The sequence below is a fragment of the Taudactylus pleione genome, unplaced genomic scaffold (genome assembly GCF_031769625.1).
Source record: "Taudactylus pleione unplaced genomic scaffold, aTauple2 ptg000061l, whole genome shotgun sequence".
Classification (NCBI taxonomy): Eukaryota; Metazoa; Chordata; class Amphibia; order Anura; family Myobatrachidae; genus Taudactylus; species Taudactylus pleione.
The window spans coordinates 10,075,323-10,093,228 of record NW_028284463.1 but is presented as its reverse complement, the minus strand read 5'-3'; the positions used below and the strand labels follow the sequence as shown (position 1 = coordinate 10,093,228).

Here is a 17,906-nt window from a genome sequence, read left to right as displayed (position 1 = left end):
CAAGGACAAGAGACGCAGGCGCATGTCTGGTAGACGCGCTGTCAGTGAAATGGACGTTTCGCCTGGCGTATCTGTTTCCTCCGATATCCCTGCTACCTCGGGTTCTGCGGAAATTCAAGCAGAACGGTGGCACGCTCGTGCTGGTGGCTCCGGCGTGGCCCAGACGTCCTTGGTACTCCGATCTGAGGAGCCTCTCCATCGACGCTCCGTACCTTCTTCCTCAGCGTCAGAACCTATTGTCTCAAGGGCCCTGCCTTTACCCAGATCTGGAAGCAAAAAATATGGTAGTTGCTCAATCAGCTTATATATGATATACTACAGGTGCTTGTAAAGGGCGGGGTTTACACTGAACACAGAAAAAAGGAATTTGCCTCCCAGCACACTGCAGCTAAATCAAAAATACTTGAATCCTACATGATAATAGAAATTCAGAGGTATTGGTTACATACATTTGCAAATATATGAATAAGCGCTGGGCCAACGTCAAGGCTCCTCTATACCAGCGTCCCTAACATTAAGGGGTTCACGTCCGAGAAGCAAGGCACCCCAAAAAATTCCAGCCAAGGACCATCCCCAGGGCATCACACGAAAATGGGAAAATTTTTTATAGTGAAGCGTAAAAGCGCTTATTCATATATTTGCAAATGTATGTAACCAATACCTCTGAATTTCTATTATCATATAGGATTAAAGTATTTTTGTTTTAGCTTCAGTGTGCTGGGGGGCAAATTCCTTTTTTCTGTGTTTTACCCAGATCTGGGTCGGCTGTCTTTGACGGCGTGGCTCTTGAGACAGCCGTCTTAAGGTCTCGGGGATTCTCGGGTTTGGTTATTAGTACCATGCTCAGGGCACGCAAGCCTGCTTCCGCACGGATTTACCACAGGGTGTGGCGCACTTACTTTCAGTGATGTGAGTCCAGAAACTATGATCCTCAGGTGTTCTGAGTTTCTAGGATCTTGGAATTTCTTCAATCGGGTTTGGACCTAGGCTTACGCCTTGAGTCCCTGAAGGTTCATGTGTCCGCATTGTCCGTGTGGTTCCAACGACGGATTGCTACACTGCCAGATGTTCACACTTTTTTCCAAGGTGTTCTTCGAATCCAGCCTCCCTTCGTGCCTCCTGTGGCTCCTTGGGACTTGGCGAGTCCTGCAGGTTCCTCCTTTTGAGCCTCTTGAGTCGGTGGAGCTCAAGTGGTTGCCATTCAAGACCGTTTTTCTCCTGGCAATTGCTTCTGCCAGGAGGGTGTCAGAGTTGGGGGAACTTTCCTGTCGCCCCCCCCTTTCTGATTTTTCACCAGGACAGAGCGGTGCTCCACACTCGTCCTGAATTTTTACCTAAAGTGGTTTCAAAGTTCCATATCAATCAGGAACTTGTTGTGCCAGCTTTTCAATCACCTGATCTTTCAGCTGGGGAGGCTTCCTTAGATGTAGTCTGTGCGCTCAAAATTTATGTGGACCGGACTGCTTCTGTTCAGAAGTCTGATTCATTGTTTGTCCTCTTTGGTTTTCACAGGAGGGGTTGGCCTGCCAACAAACAAACGTTAGCCCGTTGGCTTTGTTCCGTTATTTGTGAGGCTGATGCGCAGGAGGGTTTACCTGTGCCAGCCTCTGTTAAGGCTCATTCCACTCGTTCTGTGGGTCCCTCTTGGGCTGCTAGACGTGGCGCCTCCGCTGTTCAGCTGTGTAAGGCGGCTACTTGGTCTTCAATTCAGACGTTTTTGAGGTTCTATGCGTTTGACACCTTCGCCTCTCAGGATGCATCCTTTGGGCGCTGGGTACTCCTTTCAGCACAGGAGCGTCCCCGCCCTTAGATGAACTGCTTTGGGACATCCCCAAGGTCAACCCTGTGGACCCCCTATGGACCCTGAAGTAGAAAACAAGAGATATGGTAAGAACTTACCTTTGTTATCTCTGTTTCTACGAAGTCCATAGGGTCCACAGGGCGCCCGCCCTGACGCACCTGGCTTCATATGGGCTGTGTGGCTGGTCACCGGTTTTCCGTCTCCCATTTCTGTGAGTATGGTTTCTTGTGTGTTCCAGTCTTCCTTCTCTCTGTTTAGTCTCCTCCTCCGGCCTTAGCTGCTTACCAACTGAGGTGCCTGTGGCTCGGGGGCGGGGTATAGAGGAGGATGGACCCAAGTGCATCCTGGGAGCAGCAAAAGCTTTAACTACGTGGTGCCCGTGGATCCAGATCCAGCTATACCCCAAGGTCAACCCTGTGGACCCTATGGACTTCGTAGAAACCGAGATAACAAGGGTAAGTTCTTACCATATCTCTTGTTTTCCTACATGACCCTGCCTTGTCCCTGGCATCTCGCTCCTCTTGTAACCACCTCATCTCCTTCCTCAGGAGCAGCTGCAGAGTCGCAGGGAGCCCTCCTTCTACTCCGTCAACACTGTGCTCGTCGGGGGACAAGAGAAGTACCTCATTGTAAGTGCAATAAAGTGGGTACAAGGGTCTTGAAGTTATTGGTAATATATTTAGTTTGTAAGGACAAAATGTGACTGTAGAATTTAAGTGTAACTTTTTATGTTTCTTTTCAAACCTCTTTAGCAAAGTGACTCCACGCTATTGGGGGCACTGTAGTCTGTTGGGGGCACTGTAGTCTTTTGGGGGCACTGTAGGCTGATATGGGCACTGTACGCAAGCTATTTCAGCTGGGTTAGCAGAGGGATACTAGTCTAGCAGTGTATTTACCTCTAAGGATTTGACTATGGGCCGTATTCAATTAGCGGGGATATCGGCCGATTTTATCGCACCTGCGATAATTTATTGTACTTTTATACAGGTTGAGTCTCCCATATCCAAATATTCCGAAATACGGATTTTTTTTGGCATGACTGAGATAATGAAACCTTTGATTTTTGATGGTTCAATGTACACAAACTTTGTCTAAGGCACAAATTATTAAAAATATGGTATAAAATTACCTTCAGGCTGAGTGTATAAGAGCTATATGACACATACCTGAATTTTATGTATGTACACAAAATTAGTTTGAGCCACAAAATTATTGAAATATTGTATAAAATGACCTGCAGGCTGTGTGTATAAGGTGTATATAACACATAAATGCATTCTGTGTGTATATTTGGGTCCCAGTCCCAAGATATCTCATTATGTTATACAATTATTCTAAAATACGGAATATTCTGATATCCAAAATACCCCTGGTCCCAAGCATTTTGGATATCGGAGACTCAACCTGTAGTGAGAAACAGAAGATAAGTTTTAGACCTGGAGAGAAAAAAATGCAAAATCCCTATTTTTGCCTAAAATGTGGGGATTTCTTTCAGAACCCTATGAACAAATACTGCGCAATACTGCGCCCCTCGTCTAAATGTCTTACTACATGTTGTGAGAAATTGACAATATTTGAACATTTTAGTTAAATCATAGTGTAATACACATGTGATGTGTGTATGTATAAATAGTATCTGTATTAGTAGTAAGTTCTGAGGTCATTGCTTATAATGATGGGTTCTGATGTCACAACTTTTGTGTTCCATAGGAAATTATACGCATTGTAATGGATAGTGGACCCATTAATGTAAATTGTTACGGATATTAGAAGTGGCCGTGAATTTCCGTAATCTGTATGAGATGATATTGTGAATTACCTGCACATATATATATAGTTTTGTTGCCCTGATCCCTGCAGGTTATAGGAGTAATGCAGTCCTGTCACCTGCGCACGGCAGAGGCGGCCATTTTGTGGGCTGAACCAATGTTCGTGAAGCTGCAGCCAGCAGTTCACCAAGAACTAGTGACATCACTAGGCAATTTTTTTGCTAATGACAAGTTCCGGTGCCTCAGTGATGTCACTAATTCTGAACCACTTTCCCTCCTCTTCATAAATATCCCTTCAGCCTGCTGTATTGGCGGTCTCCGCTGTGCACAGGTGGCTGGTGTAACAAGAATGATAATGATTTTAGTCTAGGGAAATAGCACTTTAAAATGTAAGATATTTTTGGCCACACTGATGTCCAGTGAGCCAGCCCCCTCTCTCTCTAGGACGGTGAGGAAACACTAATGGCGGGGAGGGCAGCGATTCAGCGGGGGAATGCTCACTGTGCCCAAATCCCTCCTCGGCCTAAGCAGCCAAAGTTCCTCTTGACCTGTAGCTGTGGCCAGGGACAGTGGTGGGGGTGAGGGACTGACTCGGTGGAAGTGGGTAGCTGAAGGTGAGCACAGATGAGGCTGGTCACTGGTTACAGACCTGAGGCTGGAGCAGCGGGTCTACAGAGAGGAGGTGACGCCCGTTCTGGCTTAGTTAGTTCCGAGTGTTCTACCTCCTTGGGGTTAGCCTTATCCGGTATCTGTATCGCTCTGCTGCTGATGGAGGAATACATTAATAAATGCAATAATAAAGATGATGTCCTATATGTTTCCCTGTGTGTGTCCTGCGCCTAGAACTGAGCGTTCTAGGCGTGATAATCGTACGACAGACCCCGCTAATCTGCCGCCTTCCCCCTCAGCTGTACGAGGTGGATGTGGACACAGACTTCCTGAAACAGTCGGACGCGGGCTGTGACGTCGCCTGTCTGATGTATGATGTCAGTGACCCGAAATCCTTCAACTACTGCGCCAGCATCTACAAGGTGACGGCGCCCGCCCTTCGCGGATGGCCATAGATTGTATTCACTAAAGATAAAACTGATCAGATCAGGGTCTGCTTCCTCACCCTTCTATTGCACATTACCACTGGAACCAGTTCTATAACCCGCTGCTTAGTAGTCTGTATGGTGGCCTCTCCGCCAGCTTTACCTGTACATTGGGCCAATTGTTACTACAGTCCTCTGACCTGGTCACAACGACCGTTGGGTCTGGGACGTAGGGGGAGATGTATAGAATGTTCTAAAGAGGAGTTGTTGCCATAGCAACCAATCAACTTCTAATACAGTCTGTAAAATGACAGCTAGAAACTGGTTGCTATGGGCAACTGCTCCGCCTGTCCCCTTGAGGCTTGATACATCCCCCCCCTTCGACGTCTTCTCCTCGCATTCTCCTTGTGCCTTATTCCCTCTATAGTCAGGTCTGTGTCGCCTCTCTTACAGCAACACTACATGGAAAACCAGACGCCCTGCTTGTTTGTGGGGTGTAAATGGGACCTCGGGGAGGTGAAGCAGCAGCACGGAATCTCGCCAGCCGAATTCTGCCACAAACACCGGCTGCCACCCCCCTACCACTTCACCTGCCAGGGGGCTGCGGACAAAGTCATCTACTGCAAGCTAGCGACAGCCGCCGCCTTCCCGTGAGTATCCCGCGGTGTGACAGCATAGTACACGCAGAGCAGACCGATGGGCCGCAAAAAATTCACGCATAACGCAACGCACGGCCCCCCTCCCTCCTCCCCCTGTGGGTGCGTCAGTGCGTCTTGGTGCCCTGTAGTGACTGCCTTTATCACAAAATAAAGTAGGGCAGATTCATCATGAGTTCTCCTGGGATTCTGAGCTGTGCCGGCTCCCATGGACCGCGTTTGCCTTCTCCCATTCAGTGCTGAGCAGATCCGACCCCGTTTCCTGCGCTCGCCCCCCCTGCGTCTGACTTGTCTCCCACCTTTAAGCTGTTAGCAGCCTGCTGGATAGCTCTCCTCACAGCTGTTCATTTCTCTCTTGGCGAAACTGTATTTGTTGCCAAACAATAGCTCCTTACAAGCTGTTCCCCTGGAAATCGTTCACGCCAAGCCGTCTTATTGTGTGCCTGTCTCTATTACTGTGTTATTTGGTAAAATGTGTATGAAATCAAATTTAACAAGGAAGAAAAATAAAAAAACAGCCAGCAATCTCTAAGAATGCAGATACATTGTTGAATTAATCAAAATACTATAGATTGTAAGCTTATGATTCAAGCAGCAGGGTTGCATAAAATTGGATTTAAAAAAAAAAAAAAAATCAAAAACTGATTTATTTGATTTAAATAAGATTTTTTATTCATTATTTATTTATTTTTTTAAATATACTTTTAAAAATTGAAAACGTTTACTTAAATTTTTTTTTTAATAAAAAAATCCTATTTAATTCCCAAAAATCTAATTTAAATCAAATAAATCCGTTTTTGATTTTTTATTTTTTTATTTTTTTTTAAATGTGATTTTTTTTTTAATGAAACTCTTTGGCAGTTTAATACCCAGCCTTGCTACTATATATTTTTTTTTTACTGTGTTTGTTCCCACTTTTAAAGTGCAATTGGAGTATACTGGCAACATATAAATAAATGTTAGTAATAAATAGTCCGGGACGCCATTATTTTCCTACTATGAGGATGGTTAGTGATTTCATATTATTATTATTATTATTATTATTATTATTATTATTATTTGGGAACAGTGATCACTGGATGTAAATGTTGTGCAATATTTTCCTTCCCAGAATCCTTAGCTTTTTTCTCTTCCTGCAGCCACCTGCATGACACAGACCTCAGCACGGCTTCTTTCTGGCTGCGTGTGGCGCTGGGAGCCACGGTGGCCGCCGTCGTGGGATTCACACTGTACAAAGCACTTCTACGCAGCAAATAACCTGCGATGCCTCCTCGTATCCACATAAAAACCAGCGTAAAGACTCAGTAACCACTGTGACAGACTGATGACAACCGGCTGCATTTTATGTCACTGTGTGGTTGGCACCCCCCCCCTTCCCCATACACGGGGTAGTGCCCATCTGCCATGTTCTTTGGTGGAAGCGCCAAACATTTTTAACCCTTCTGGGTTCTTCTCTCCACACAGAGAGACACTTGGCAAGTGGCCGCTGTCTCTGGTCCTGTGTTTTAGCTGTTCCTCCCCGGCAGCATAATTATTTCGGACGCAGTCCCTGGGTTTGACAAATTCTGTGACCTTAAAGTATTCTATGAGGTTTATTCCCTTTAAGTCTACTCTGCTTTATCTAATTTTCTGAAGTGTTTCCGTTGTTTGGCTATAAATCCACCAACATTGGTTGGGTGAAAAGTTATCCGGGTCCCGTGTGAAAATGTAACCTGCCTCCCCCAGGCTGCCGACGCGTTTTGGGGCGTTCCGTCGGCACCTGTGCGGATGCTTTGCCGATACCTGAGAAGAGATTTTTACCATAATATATAGGACACATTTTAATGGTGTTGGAGGTGGTTCTCGGACGTAAGCGTACAATTATTAAAACAATGTTTTGGCAAGAGAATTAGTACTGGAAGTTCTCCTACAATCCCAGCCTTATAGTGTTAATGCAAAAAAACCAAATCCGTTAGGGCGGAATGCTTACCATGAATGGACATTTTCTGATTCAATACGACATCCAAAAATCTACCTCCTATATGGTCCAGATTCCAATCACACTCGCCTAAACCACCGCAATAGGTCTTTCATACAACAACCTCTCTCATCCCAGGTAGTAAGTGCCATCGGGGGTCCAAGGTCTGGGCTGATTGCTTTTCAAACGCACATAGTGTAACTTCAGCCATTGCCACCAGTACCTGAGACCGTATCACCTGGGCCAAGGACCCATCCTGGGTGGATCTCTCCTTTAACAACTGTATATGAGAGAAGCTAGAGAAAGATTACGCAGATATGCTCATAGTATAAAGAGGAAACACAGTCTGCAACACTGTAGCTTGGGCCAAGGGAATGCAAATATAATTGCAGCGTCTTTTTTTATGCAATGAACTTCATAACAAATCCTTATTTTTAAGTTTAAAACAAATACTATTTTATGGGAGGGAGATATGTTAACAACCAAACAAACAGAAGCAGTGTGTCGTTCAATTTCAATTTAAGAGGCTGCTGAATTTTTTAGGGTTTGGCGACGTGTGGCTATCCATCTGAGGGGGGGGGGGGTTGTGGCACTATAAGTCTCAGCATGCCCTGGGAATTGTAGTTGCAGTACAGCAGGAGAGCTGCAGCTTAGCCAGACCTCAGAACGATCCTCTGTCACTTCATAGTCAGCTGGGGACTCTCGCGGGCACAGAGGAATCCTGGTGCCTGGATGATTTGTAAGACGACGATTAGAGTCGAGCGATGAATATATATTTTATGGCGCTCAGATACCGGTTTATTATACTGACACAGCATTTGTTTCATCATCCCGCGGATATTTTTACAGATGTATTGGCAGGAGGAGACGAAAACGATTCTGAACTGGAAAAACAAACCTCTGGTGATAGAATCACCAGACCGGAGACCACCATTTTTTTTTTTTTTGACTGGTCTATCACAAACAATAAAGATGTTTTATTAAATGATCACAAGTAGTCTTGTCATCATTTTGTATCGGTTGGGGAGTAGTATGTGATACAATGTCTTCTAGAGGGGGGCGGCCTTTTATTTTTTTTAATTGTGATAATGTTGGCATAATATGTAAAGCATGTTACACATCACTCATCTCCTGATATACTCTGTGCTGCTGGGGCCTCTGGACCTTCCACTATATAACTCTGTGGCTTCCTGCTGCCCCCATTCCCCTCCTCACATTATGTCACTGCCCCTGTCACATGCTGCCCTGTCCTCACTGACACATCTCTCATCTCCTGATATACTCTGTACTGCTGGGGACCCGGCTCCTTCCACTATATAACTCTCAGCCTGTGACTTCCTGCTGCCTCCATTCCCCTCCTCACATCATGTCACTGCCCCTGTCACATGCTGCCCTGTCCTCACTGACACTTCTCTCATCTCCTGATATACTCTGTACTGCTGGGGACCCGGCTCCTTCCACTATATAACTCTCAGCCTGTGACTTCCTGCTGCCTCCATTCCCCTTCTCACATCATGTCACTGCCCCTGTCACATGCAGCCCTGTCCTCACTGATACATAACTCATCTCCTGATATACTCTGTGCTGCTGGAGCCTCTGCACCTTCCACTATATTAATCTCTGTGGCTTCCTGCTGCCTCCATTCCCCTCCTCACATCATGTCACTGCCCCTGTCACATGCAGCCCTGTCCTCACTGACATAGCACTCATCTCCTGATATACTCTGTGCTGCTGGAGCCTCTCCACCTTCCACTATATTAATATCTGTGGCTTCTTGCTGCCTCCATTCCCCTCCTCACATCACGTCACTGCCCCTGTTGCATGCAGCCCTGTCTTCACTAACACATCACTCATCTCCTGAAATACTCTGTGCTTCTGGGACACCCTGCTACTTCCACTATATAACCCTCAGCCTGTGGCTTCCTGCTGCTTCTGTTCCCCTCACATCATGTCGCTGCCCCTGTCACACAAAACCCATGTCCTCACTGACAAAATATCATAAGCCGATGCGTTACTCTTCTGAAACCTGTTGTGCTTTAATCATTGCAATGATCTGAATGGCTAAAGGTTGCACTTTCCCTGCCCATTGGAGAATTGAGCATGCAGAGAAAGGGGATAGGACTTAAAGAATAAAATCCGAAAACTACCCTGACCCCAGTCAAACTCATCACACATAATATTGAAACATTGAAGAAAGCTAACAGTACAGGAAAAAATTCTGCAACCAATCAGAAATTGATTTTCATTTTATAAACAATTTTAGAGAAACCGCTTGAATCTGGTTGCTATGGGCTACAGCATATTCTCCCTGTGTACATGCTGTCATATTGCTCCACTTCTTGCAGATAATCTTAGATAGGCAAGTGCAGCAACAAATATCTGTGGAACCGGGTCACTGGGGGTCATTCAGACCCAGTCGTTAGCGCCGATGCGCTCGGACCGGGTCGATGGCCCCCCACAGAGCATGCGCACGACGGCGCCGTCGTGCGCATGCGTGAGACCTGCTACGACCGACAGCGCCGGTCGTAGCGGGTCTCGATCCAAAGGGGGCAAGCTGTCGATGTTGATTGACAGCTCGCCCCGTTTGGAAGGCGGGCGGGGGGGGTGGCAGCCCAAACGGAGGCGTTCCCATGGGAACGGCTACCGTTTGGGGGAGGCCCCACTGACATCACTAGTGATGTCAGTGGAGAGCTTCCGGCTCAGACAGAGCCAGAAGCTCTCCGGGGCTTACGACAAGTGAGACCCTACCCTAGGGTCTCGTCTTAAGCCCCGATGGTCGCGATGGTCTATGACCATCGTGACCATCACCCGAGCGGTCGAAAGAGCTGTGGGTGTTAACCCACAGCCTAACGACCGCAACAGAGGTGGGCGGTCAGAATGCAAGTGGTCGCCCAGTTTCTGAGCGACCGCTTGCATCCTCCGACCGCCTCTGAATCAGGCCCACAGTACTTTGGGGTATAGTCATTGGGACCGGTGATCCGGTACCCTGGACCTGCTGTGATATGTACTGGTCCACTGCACTGATCAATGAACATATTGAAGCAGCAAAACAAGTGGTGGCAATTAATCTTTAGGGTGAAAAGTTATTTTCTAACCCATTGCTCACCTACCTATTTTTTAAGTGTGGCCTTTTGTTGATACTACAAGGGATGTCAACATGGGTGGTGTGCGGGGGGTGTTGCGTATTGTGTTATCCCTTGGAACGCCCACTTCACAATGGGATCGGGTAAGAGACGGCAAGCTGGTCTAGGCTCCCGAGCATTCCTGGAGAGCAAGCAAGTGTTCCCCATTGTCTCCCATAGAGTGCTGCTAGCAGCTACATAAATTGATATTTACCCAACTCTCCAGCAGGTGGCAGGGACTGCACTATGACGAGTTCTGACATTATTGCTGAGATTTATTAGTCTGATTGCTGTCTGCACCCAGACCAATTTACGCAACATGGGAATAAATTGGTTTGTGAAGTCACACTGTTCAGTTCTGGAGAGTTCCTTACCCAGCAGTGATAGAGTAAGGCAATGCACAGTACACACTGCCCAGTTCTGAGGAGTTCCTTACCCAATGGTGAGAGAGTTAAGGCATTGTGCAGTTCTGAGGAGTTCCTTACCCAGCGGTGAGAGAGTTAGGCCTTGTACAGTACAGACTGCCCAGTTCCGAGGAGTTCCTTACCCAACGGGGAGAGAGTAAGGCATTGTACAATACTGCCCAGTTCTGAGGAGTTCCTTACCCAGCAGTGAGAGAGTTAGGCCTTGTACAGTACACACTGCCCAGTTCTGAGGAGTTCGTTACCCAGTGGTCGGAGATTAAGGCCTTGTACAGTGCATGCTGGATAAACAATAGCATAAACATGCACAGTGAGCTGCATCCATGATACAGAGAACACACAGGGTCTGCCTGTCGTTGCATACAACTGGGTGTGCTACAAGATGTAAACATTCTCGATGTTGACATGGATGGGATGTTGACATGTCAGCATGTCGACAATGTGGGACTGATCAAGTAACTCTAATCCTAACCGCAATCTAACCCTTACCCAAAAATCTGCAAAAATTGCTCATGACATTCTGTCATTGTTGTCATGATGAACGTATACCCGACAACTGGTGATGGGTTATGTGTGGTCATATTCATTATGTGTCTCTCGCTTTCTCTCCCTCCATCTCTCTCTCCCTAATACAAAACCTCCTCTCTCCACTCACCCTCCCCATACATAACCCCTTCTTTTTATTCTCATCTTTCATTTATAAGGTGTCACAGTCGCCACAGCAGCGTACAAGGGGCAGACATAAAAACATCAGATTTATTGTGCATTCGTACAATGCCCAACAGATAAACGTAGCCTAAGTACAGATCATTACTGTAATGTCACACAGTGGGCGAGTGACAGGCGCGTACAGGGCGACAAAACTACATCGATGACAATCACAAATAGGCAGAATAGAAACGACCGGGTGCTATTTCACACAAATCGCATGACGGACAAATGAATTCGGCATATGGCGTGGATCACCGATAGCCATGCACTTTACAGTTATGCACAATATGATAAGAGGATGCATCTTGATCAAAATGGGAGGGGTTGGGTATGATATCCCGGTGGCTGAAAGCCGCCGGGTGAAGTACTGACAACGGATGCCCGTTGATGAGAGATCCCGACAGGCAAGTAAGTATAGTAATCCTACCCCCCTCTCCAAAACCCCCCCACCCTCACTTGGTGGTGCCTAACCCTAACCTCCTCCCAGTGGTGTCTAACCCCCCCCTCACCGCACTCTAAACCTAACCCTCCCCGGGGGGTGCCTAACCCTAATCTCTCCCCGGGGGGGGGGGGGCCTAACCCTAACCTCTCCCCGGTGGTGCCTAACGGCTGATCCTTACCTTGCTTCGTGTCCTTATGATCGAGATGCCGGCTGCCCGGGATTCCGGACGTCTGCATCCCAGTCATGTCGAGATTTCAGCGCCGGTCTTGTCTCGGTGATCGGCATACCGGCGCCGGGATTTTGGCAGTCGGCATCCCGGTTGTCGGGATATTAACCGCGTCCTGATTGGGAGCTGTGAATGGTGTGAGCCATGGACATCGTACACCACCCGTTCTACTAGTTTTGGGAAAGTAAATTATTGTCAAAATATTAAGATGAGTAAATATTGGGCCAGGTGTAGAAATAGGCCTGGGAAAATACCCTTTTGGTCCAGGTTTCCAGTCATTTTAGTCCCTTCTCGCATCCATCATTGGCAACAAGCAAGTCACACAGAAATTAAATATGCTCTGATGAAGCCTAATTTCAAATACATTACATTGGACCTGTCGCCTATAGACATACTCGGCAACTCTCCCTGCATGTCAGGGAGACTCCCTGAAATAGTGACAATCTCCCCTGAGGAGGATGGCAATCTCCCCAAGGCCAGACGTTGCGTACGCAACACAGTGATGATGCCATCACTCTTCCCCACCATGGAAGAAATAGTGGGGAGAAGAGTACGGAGGATGTGTGCTACAAGAAAATGGCTGCGGCAACCATATGGCTGCATGAATGGTTGTATTTATACTGCTTTGGAGCTCAGTTGAATGTAATGTAAGTAGTCAATTGTATGGCATGTGGGGAGCAGTTCACACCTTCTTCCACTGTCACATAGGTGCTGCTATCACAATCTGCCTGAAATGCATTTTCAAAAGTAGGCAAATATGCCAATAGAAAGTGGAGGCAGCCATCTTGCGAACTAATCCAATATACAACCTACCAAATCACTAGGAACCTACCCTGAGGTACGAGCCATGTTGTGATTCCTGCCTCGGTGACGCCATTAGTTTCCAGTGAATTGATAGCCCGGATATTGGTTCGCTCACAAAATGGCTGCCCTTCCTGTGTGTATGTGATAAGTACATTTTACTAGCAATCTTCAGAGACTTTGTGTGATTGGTCACTGGCGGCGTAGCTGATGTGTTTCAATAAACGTGGATTGTTGGCATACAGTAACTGTTTATATTACGATCACAATTATTCATTTATAAAGAAGCCGCAGCTTGCTAGCAGAGGTAAAGGCGATCATCAATCATTCATCTAACGAGGCCTGGAAATAATCTGCAATTATGTAACGAGATCGCAGTGACCTGTGTGTAACATGACAGAATTCCCTCTCTGGAGAATAGAAATATCACTGTGAACTTTGATATAGGCAATAAACTGCCAAAGAAAAGCAAAGTCCAGGAAGTTTTATGTCACACCTGTCCTGGCACTGAAGCCAACAGAGGCTGGCATTTCATAGTAAATATACACAAACCAAGCTTCGGCCAGCTGGGCCCTGACCGTGCCAAGGGAACTGGAAGAGGGGGGGGGCAACTTCTAGAGATGGATCTAAAAGCCCAGGGTGAAGTTTCAGGAGTACTGGAGAAAAGACGGCAAAACCTGGTGAGTGACGAGGAAATATGTTGAACAATATATTACTGTGCTTGGGAAATAGCTTTAGCTTTTGTGTTTATTAATAATAAAAAATATTTTAATTATTATTATTATTACTGTGTGATCTGTACACTTGCTTATGTCATTATTATAATTGTTTCTCATTCTTATTTACATGTGCAGTTATATTGTTTGGCTATTATGTTGTTACTGAGATATTATTTTGAATTTGTGTCATTTATTCCTGCACCATCCTGCCAGTCTCACGTCCCGGTGATGGTAATTCACTAAAGTAGTCGGGCAGGAGGCAGACACTTCTTAGACTTCTGGTAACATTTACAAAAAAAAATATATAATTGTGACGTACGTCTGATCCCAGAAATAAAAAATATATATCGCACAGAAATGTGAGAGTGGATAAAAGCCGTGTACAGCTCTATAAATAACTTAGTCACGATAAAACCATGTGAAGTCGAACTGCATCAGAGTACAATTGAAATAATTAAAAATAATTGCATTTTTGTGCATTCATTCTCACGCCATGTTTGTGTAGCACTGTGTGAAACCTTACAGTACCTACAGTATGTGTATCACTGTGAGAAAGCATACAGTACCTACAGTATGTGTGTACAGTAAGCATATAGTATCTACAGTATGTGTACAGTAAGCATACAGTATATGTGTATCACTGTGAGAAAGCATACAGTACCTGCAGTATGTGTGTACAGTAAGCAATACAGTATATGTGTAGCACTGTGAGAAAGCATACAGTATGTGTGTACAGTAAGCAATACAGTACCTACAGTATGTGTGTACAGTAAGCAATACAGTATGTGTGTAGCACTGAGAAAGCATACAGTACCTACAGTGTGTATACAGTAAGCATACAGTATATGTGTAGTACTGAGGAAGCATACAGTACCTACAGTATGTGTGTAGCACTGAGAAAGCATACAGTACCTACAGTATGCATGTACAGTAAACATACAGTGTGTGTAGCACTGAGAAAGCATACAGTATCTACAGTATGTGTGTACAGTAAGCAATACAGTATGTGTAGCACTGTGAGAAAACATACAGTACCTATAGTATGTGTGTACAGTAAGCAAATACAGTGTGTGTAGCACTGTGTGAAAGCATACAGTGCCTACAGTATGTGTACAGTAACTCAGTAAGTATACAGTATGTGTAACACTGAGAAAGCATACAGTACCTACAGTGTGTATACAGTATGTGTAGTACTGAGGAAGCATACAGTATGTGTGTAGCACTGTGAGAAAGCATACAGTACCTACAGTATGTGCACAGTAAGCAATACAGTGTGTGTATCACATTGAGAAAGCATACAGTACCTACAGTATGTGTGTACAGTAAGCATACAGTACCTACAGTATGTGTGTACAGTAAGCAATACAGTATGTGTAGCAATGTGAGAAAGCATACAGTACCTACAGTATGTGTAGCACTGTGAGAAAGCATACAGTATCTACAGTATGTGTGTACAGTAAGCATACAGTATGTGTGTACAGTAAGCATACAGTATATGTGTAGCACTGTGAGAAAGCATACAGTACCTATAGTATGTGTGTACAGTAAGCAATACAGTATGTGTAGCAATGTGAGAAAGCATACAGTACCTACAGTATGTGTAGCACTGTGAGAAAGCATACAGTACCTACAGTATGTGTAGCACTGTGAGAAAGCATACAGTATCTACAGTATGTGTGTACAGTAAGCATACAGTATGTGTGTACAGTAAGCATACAGTATATGTGTAGCACTGTGAGAAAGCATACAGTACCTATAGTATGTGTGTACAGTAAGCATACAGTATGTGTAGCACTGAGAAAGCATACAGTACCTACAGTGTGTATACAGTAAGCATACAGTATATGTGTAGTACTGAGGAAGCATACAGTACCTACAGTATGTGTGTAGCACTGAGAAAGCATACAGTACCTACAGTATGCATGTACAGTAAACATACAGTGTGTGTAGCACTGAGAAAGCATACAGTATCTACAGTATGTGTGTACAGTAAGCAATACAGTATGTGTAGCACTGAGAAAGCATACAGTACCTATAGTATGTGTGTACAGTAAGCAAATACAGTGTGTGTAGCACTGTGTGAAAGCATACAGTGCCTACAGTATGTGTACAGTAACTCAGTAAGTATACAGTATGTGTAACACTGAGAAAGCATACAGTACCTACAGTGTGTATACAGTAAGCATACAGTATATGTGTAGTACTGAGAAAGCATACAGTACCTATAGTATGTGTGTACAGTAAGCATACAGTATGTGTGGAGCACTGAGAAAGCATACAGTACCTATAGTATGTGTGTACAGTAAGCATACAGTATGTGTGTAGCACTGAGAAAGCATACAGTACCTACAGTATGCATGTACAGTAAACATACAGTGTGTGTAGCACTGAGAAAGCATACAGTATCTACAGTATGTGTGTACAGTAAGCAATACAGTATGTGTAGCACTGTGAAAAAACATACAGTACCTATAGTATGTGTGTACAGTAAGCAAATACAGTGTGTGTAGCACTGTGTGAAAGCATACAGTGCCTACAGTATGTGTACAGTAACTCAGTAAGTATACAGTATGTGTAACACTGAGAAAGCATACAGTACCTACAGTGTGTATACAGTAAGCATACAGTATATGTGTAGTACTGAGGAAGCATACAGTATGTGTGTAGCACTGTGAGAAAGCATACAGTACCTACAGTATGTGCACAGTAAGCAATACAGTATGTGTATCACATTGAGAAAGCATACAGTACCTGCAGTATGTGTGTACAGTAAGCATACAGTACCTACAGTATGTGTGTACAGTAAGCAATACAGTATGTGTAGCAATGTGAGAAAGCATACAGTACCTACAGTATGTGTAGCACTGTGAGAAAGCATACAGTATCTACAGTATGTGTGTACAGTAAGCATACAGTATGTGTGTACAGTAAGCATACAGTATATGTGTAGCACTGTGAGAAAGCATACAGTACCTATAGTATGTGTGTACAGTAAGCATACAGTATGTGTAGCACTGAGAAAGCATACAGTACCTACAGTATGTGTGTACAGTAAACATACAGTGTGTGTAGCACTGAGAAAGCATACAGTACCTACAGTGTGTATACAGTAAGCATACAGTATATGTGTAGTACTGAGAAAGCATACAGTACCTATAGTATGTGTGCACAGTAAGCATACAGTATGTGTGTAGCACTGTGAGAAAGCATACAGTACCTACAGTATGTGCACAGTAAGCAATACAGTGTGTGTATCACATTGAGAAAGCATACAGTACCTGCAGTATGTGTGTACAGTAAGCATACAGTACCTACAGTATGTGTGTACAGTAAGCATATAGTATGTGTAGCAATGTGAGAAAGCATACAGTATCTACAGTATGTGTGTACAGTAAGCATACAGTATGTGTAGCAATGTGAGAAAGCATACAGTACCTATAGTATGTGTGTACAGTAAGCATACAGTATGTGTAGCACTGAGAAAGCATACAGTACCTACAGTGTGTATACAGTCAGCATACAGTATATGTGTAGTACTGAGGAAGCATACAGTACCTACAGTATGTGTGTAGCACTGAGAAAGCATACAGTACCTACAGTGTGTATACAGTAAGCATACAGTATATGTGTAGTACTGAGGAAGCATACAGTACCTACAGTATGTGTGTAGCACTGAGAAAGCATACAGTACCTACAGTATGCATGTACAGTAAACATACAGTGTGTGTAGCACTGAGAAAGCATACAGTACCTATAGTATGTGTGTACAGTAAGCAAATACAGTGTGTGTAGCACTGTGTGAAAGCATACAGTGCCTACAGTATGTGTACAGTAACTCAGTAAGTATACAGTATGTGTAACACTGAGAAAGCATACAGTACCTACAGTGTGTATACAGTAAGCATACAGTATATGTGTAGTACTGAGGAAGCATACAGTATGTGTGTAGCACTGTGAGAAAGCATACAGTACCTATAGTATGTTTAGCACTGTGATAAAGCATACAGTACCTACAGTATGTGCACAGTAAGCAATACAGTGTGTGTATCACATTGAGAAAGCATACAGTACCTACAGTATGTGTGTACAGTAAGCATACAGTATGTGTAGCACTGTGAGAAAGCATACAGTATCTACAGTATGTGTGTACAGTAAGCATACAGTATATGTGTAGCACTGTGAGAAAGCATACAGTACCTATAGTATGCATGTACAGTAAACATACAGTGTGTGTAGCACTGAGAAA

At 44.6% G+C, this 17,906-nt stretch overlaps 2 protein-coding genes across 3 annotated transcripts in view; both read left to right on the top strand.

The window, feature by feature from the left end:
* RHOT2 (ras homolog family member T2) overlaps positions 1–8,205 on the top strand; it is a 49,609-nt gene extending 41,404 nt beyond the window's left edge. The window contains exons 16-19 of one of the 2 annotated variants that reach the window (XM_088464555.1): positions 2,350–2,430; positions 4,479–4,601; positions 5,058–5,254; positions 6,400–8,205. In XM_088464555.1, the coding sequence (XP_088320681.1) occupies positions 2,350–2,430; positions 4,479–4,601; positions 5,058–5,254; positions 6,400–6,517 (519 nt within the window). In that variant the 3' untranslated portion in view covers positions 6,518–8,205. The remainder of the gene's footprint in view (positions 1–2,349; positions 2,431–4,478; positions 4,602–5,057; positions 5,255–6,399) is intronic. The other variant, XM_088464561.1, reaches the window with a different exon arrangement.
* A 5,277-nt stretch (positions 8,206–13,482) lies between these two features.
* LOC148535027 (uncharacterized) overlaps positions 13,483–17,906 on the top strand; it is a 53,034-nt gene continuing 48,610 nt past the window's right edge. Inside the window, exon 1 of the mRNA XM_088464912.1 lies at positions 13,483–13,621. Within this exon, the coding sequence (XP_088321038.1) occupies positions 13,562–13,621 (60 nt within the window). The 5' untranslated portion in view covers positions 13,483–13,561. The remainder of the gene's footprint in view (positions 13,622–17,906) is intronic.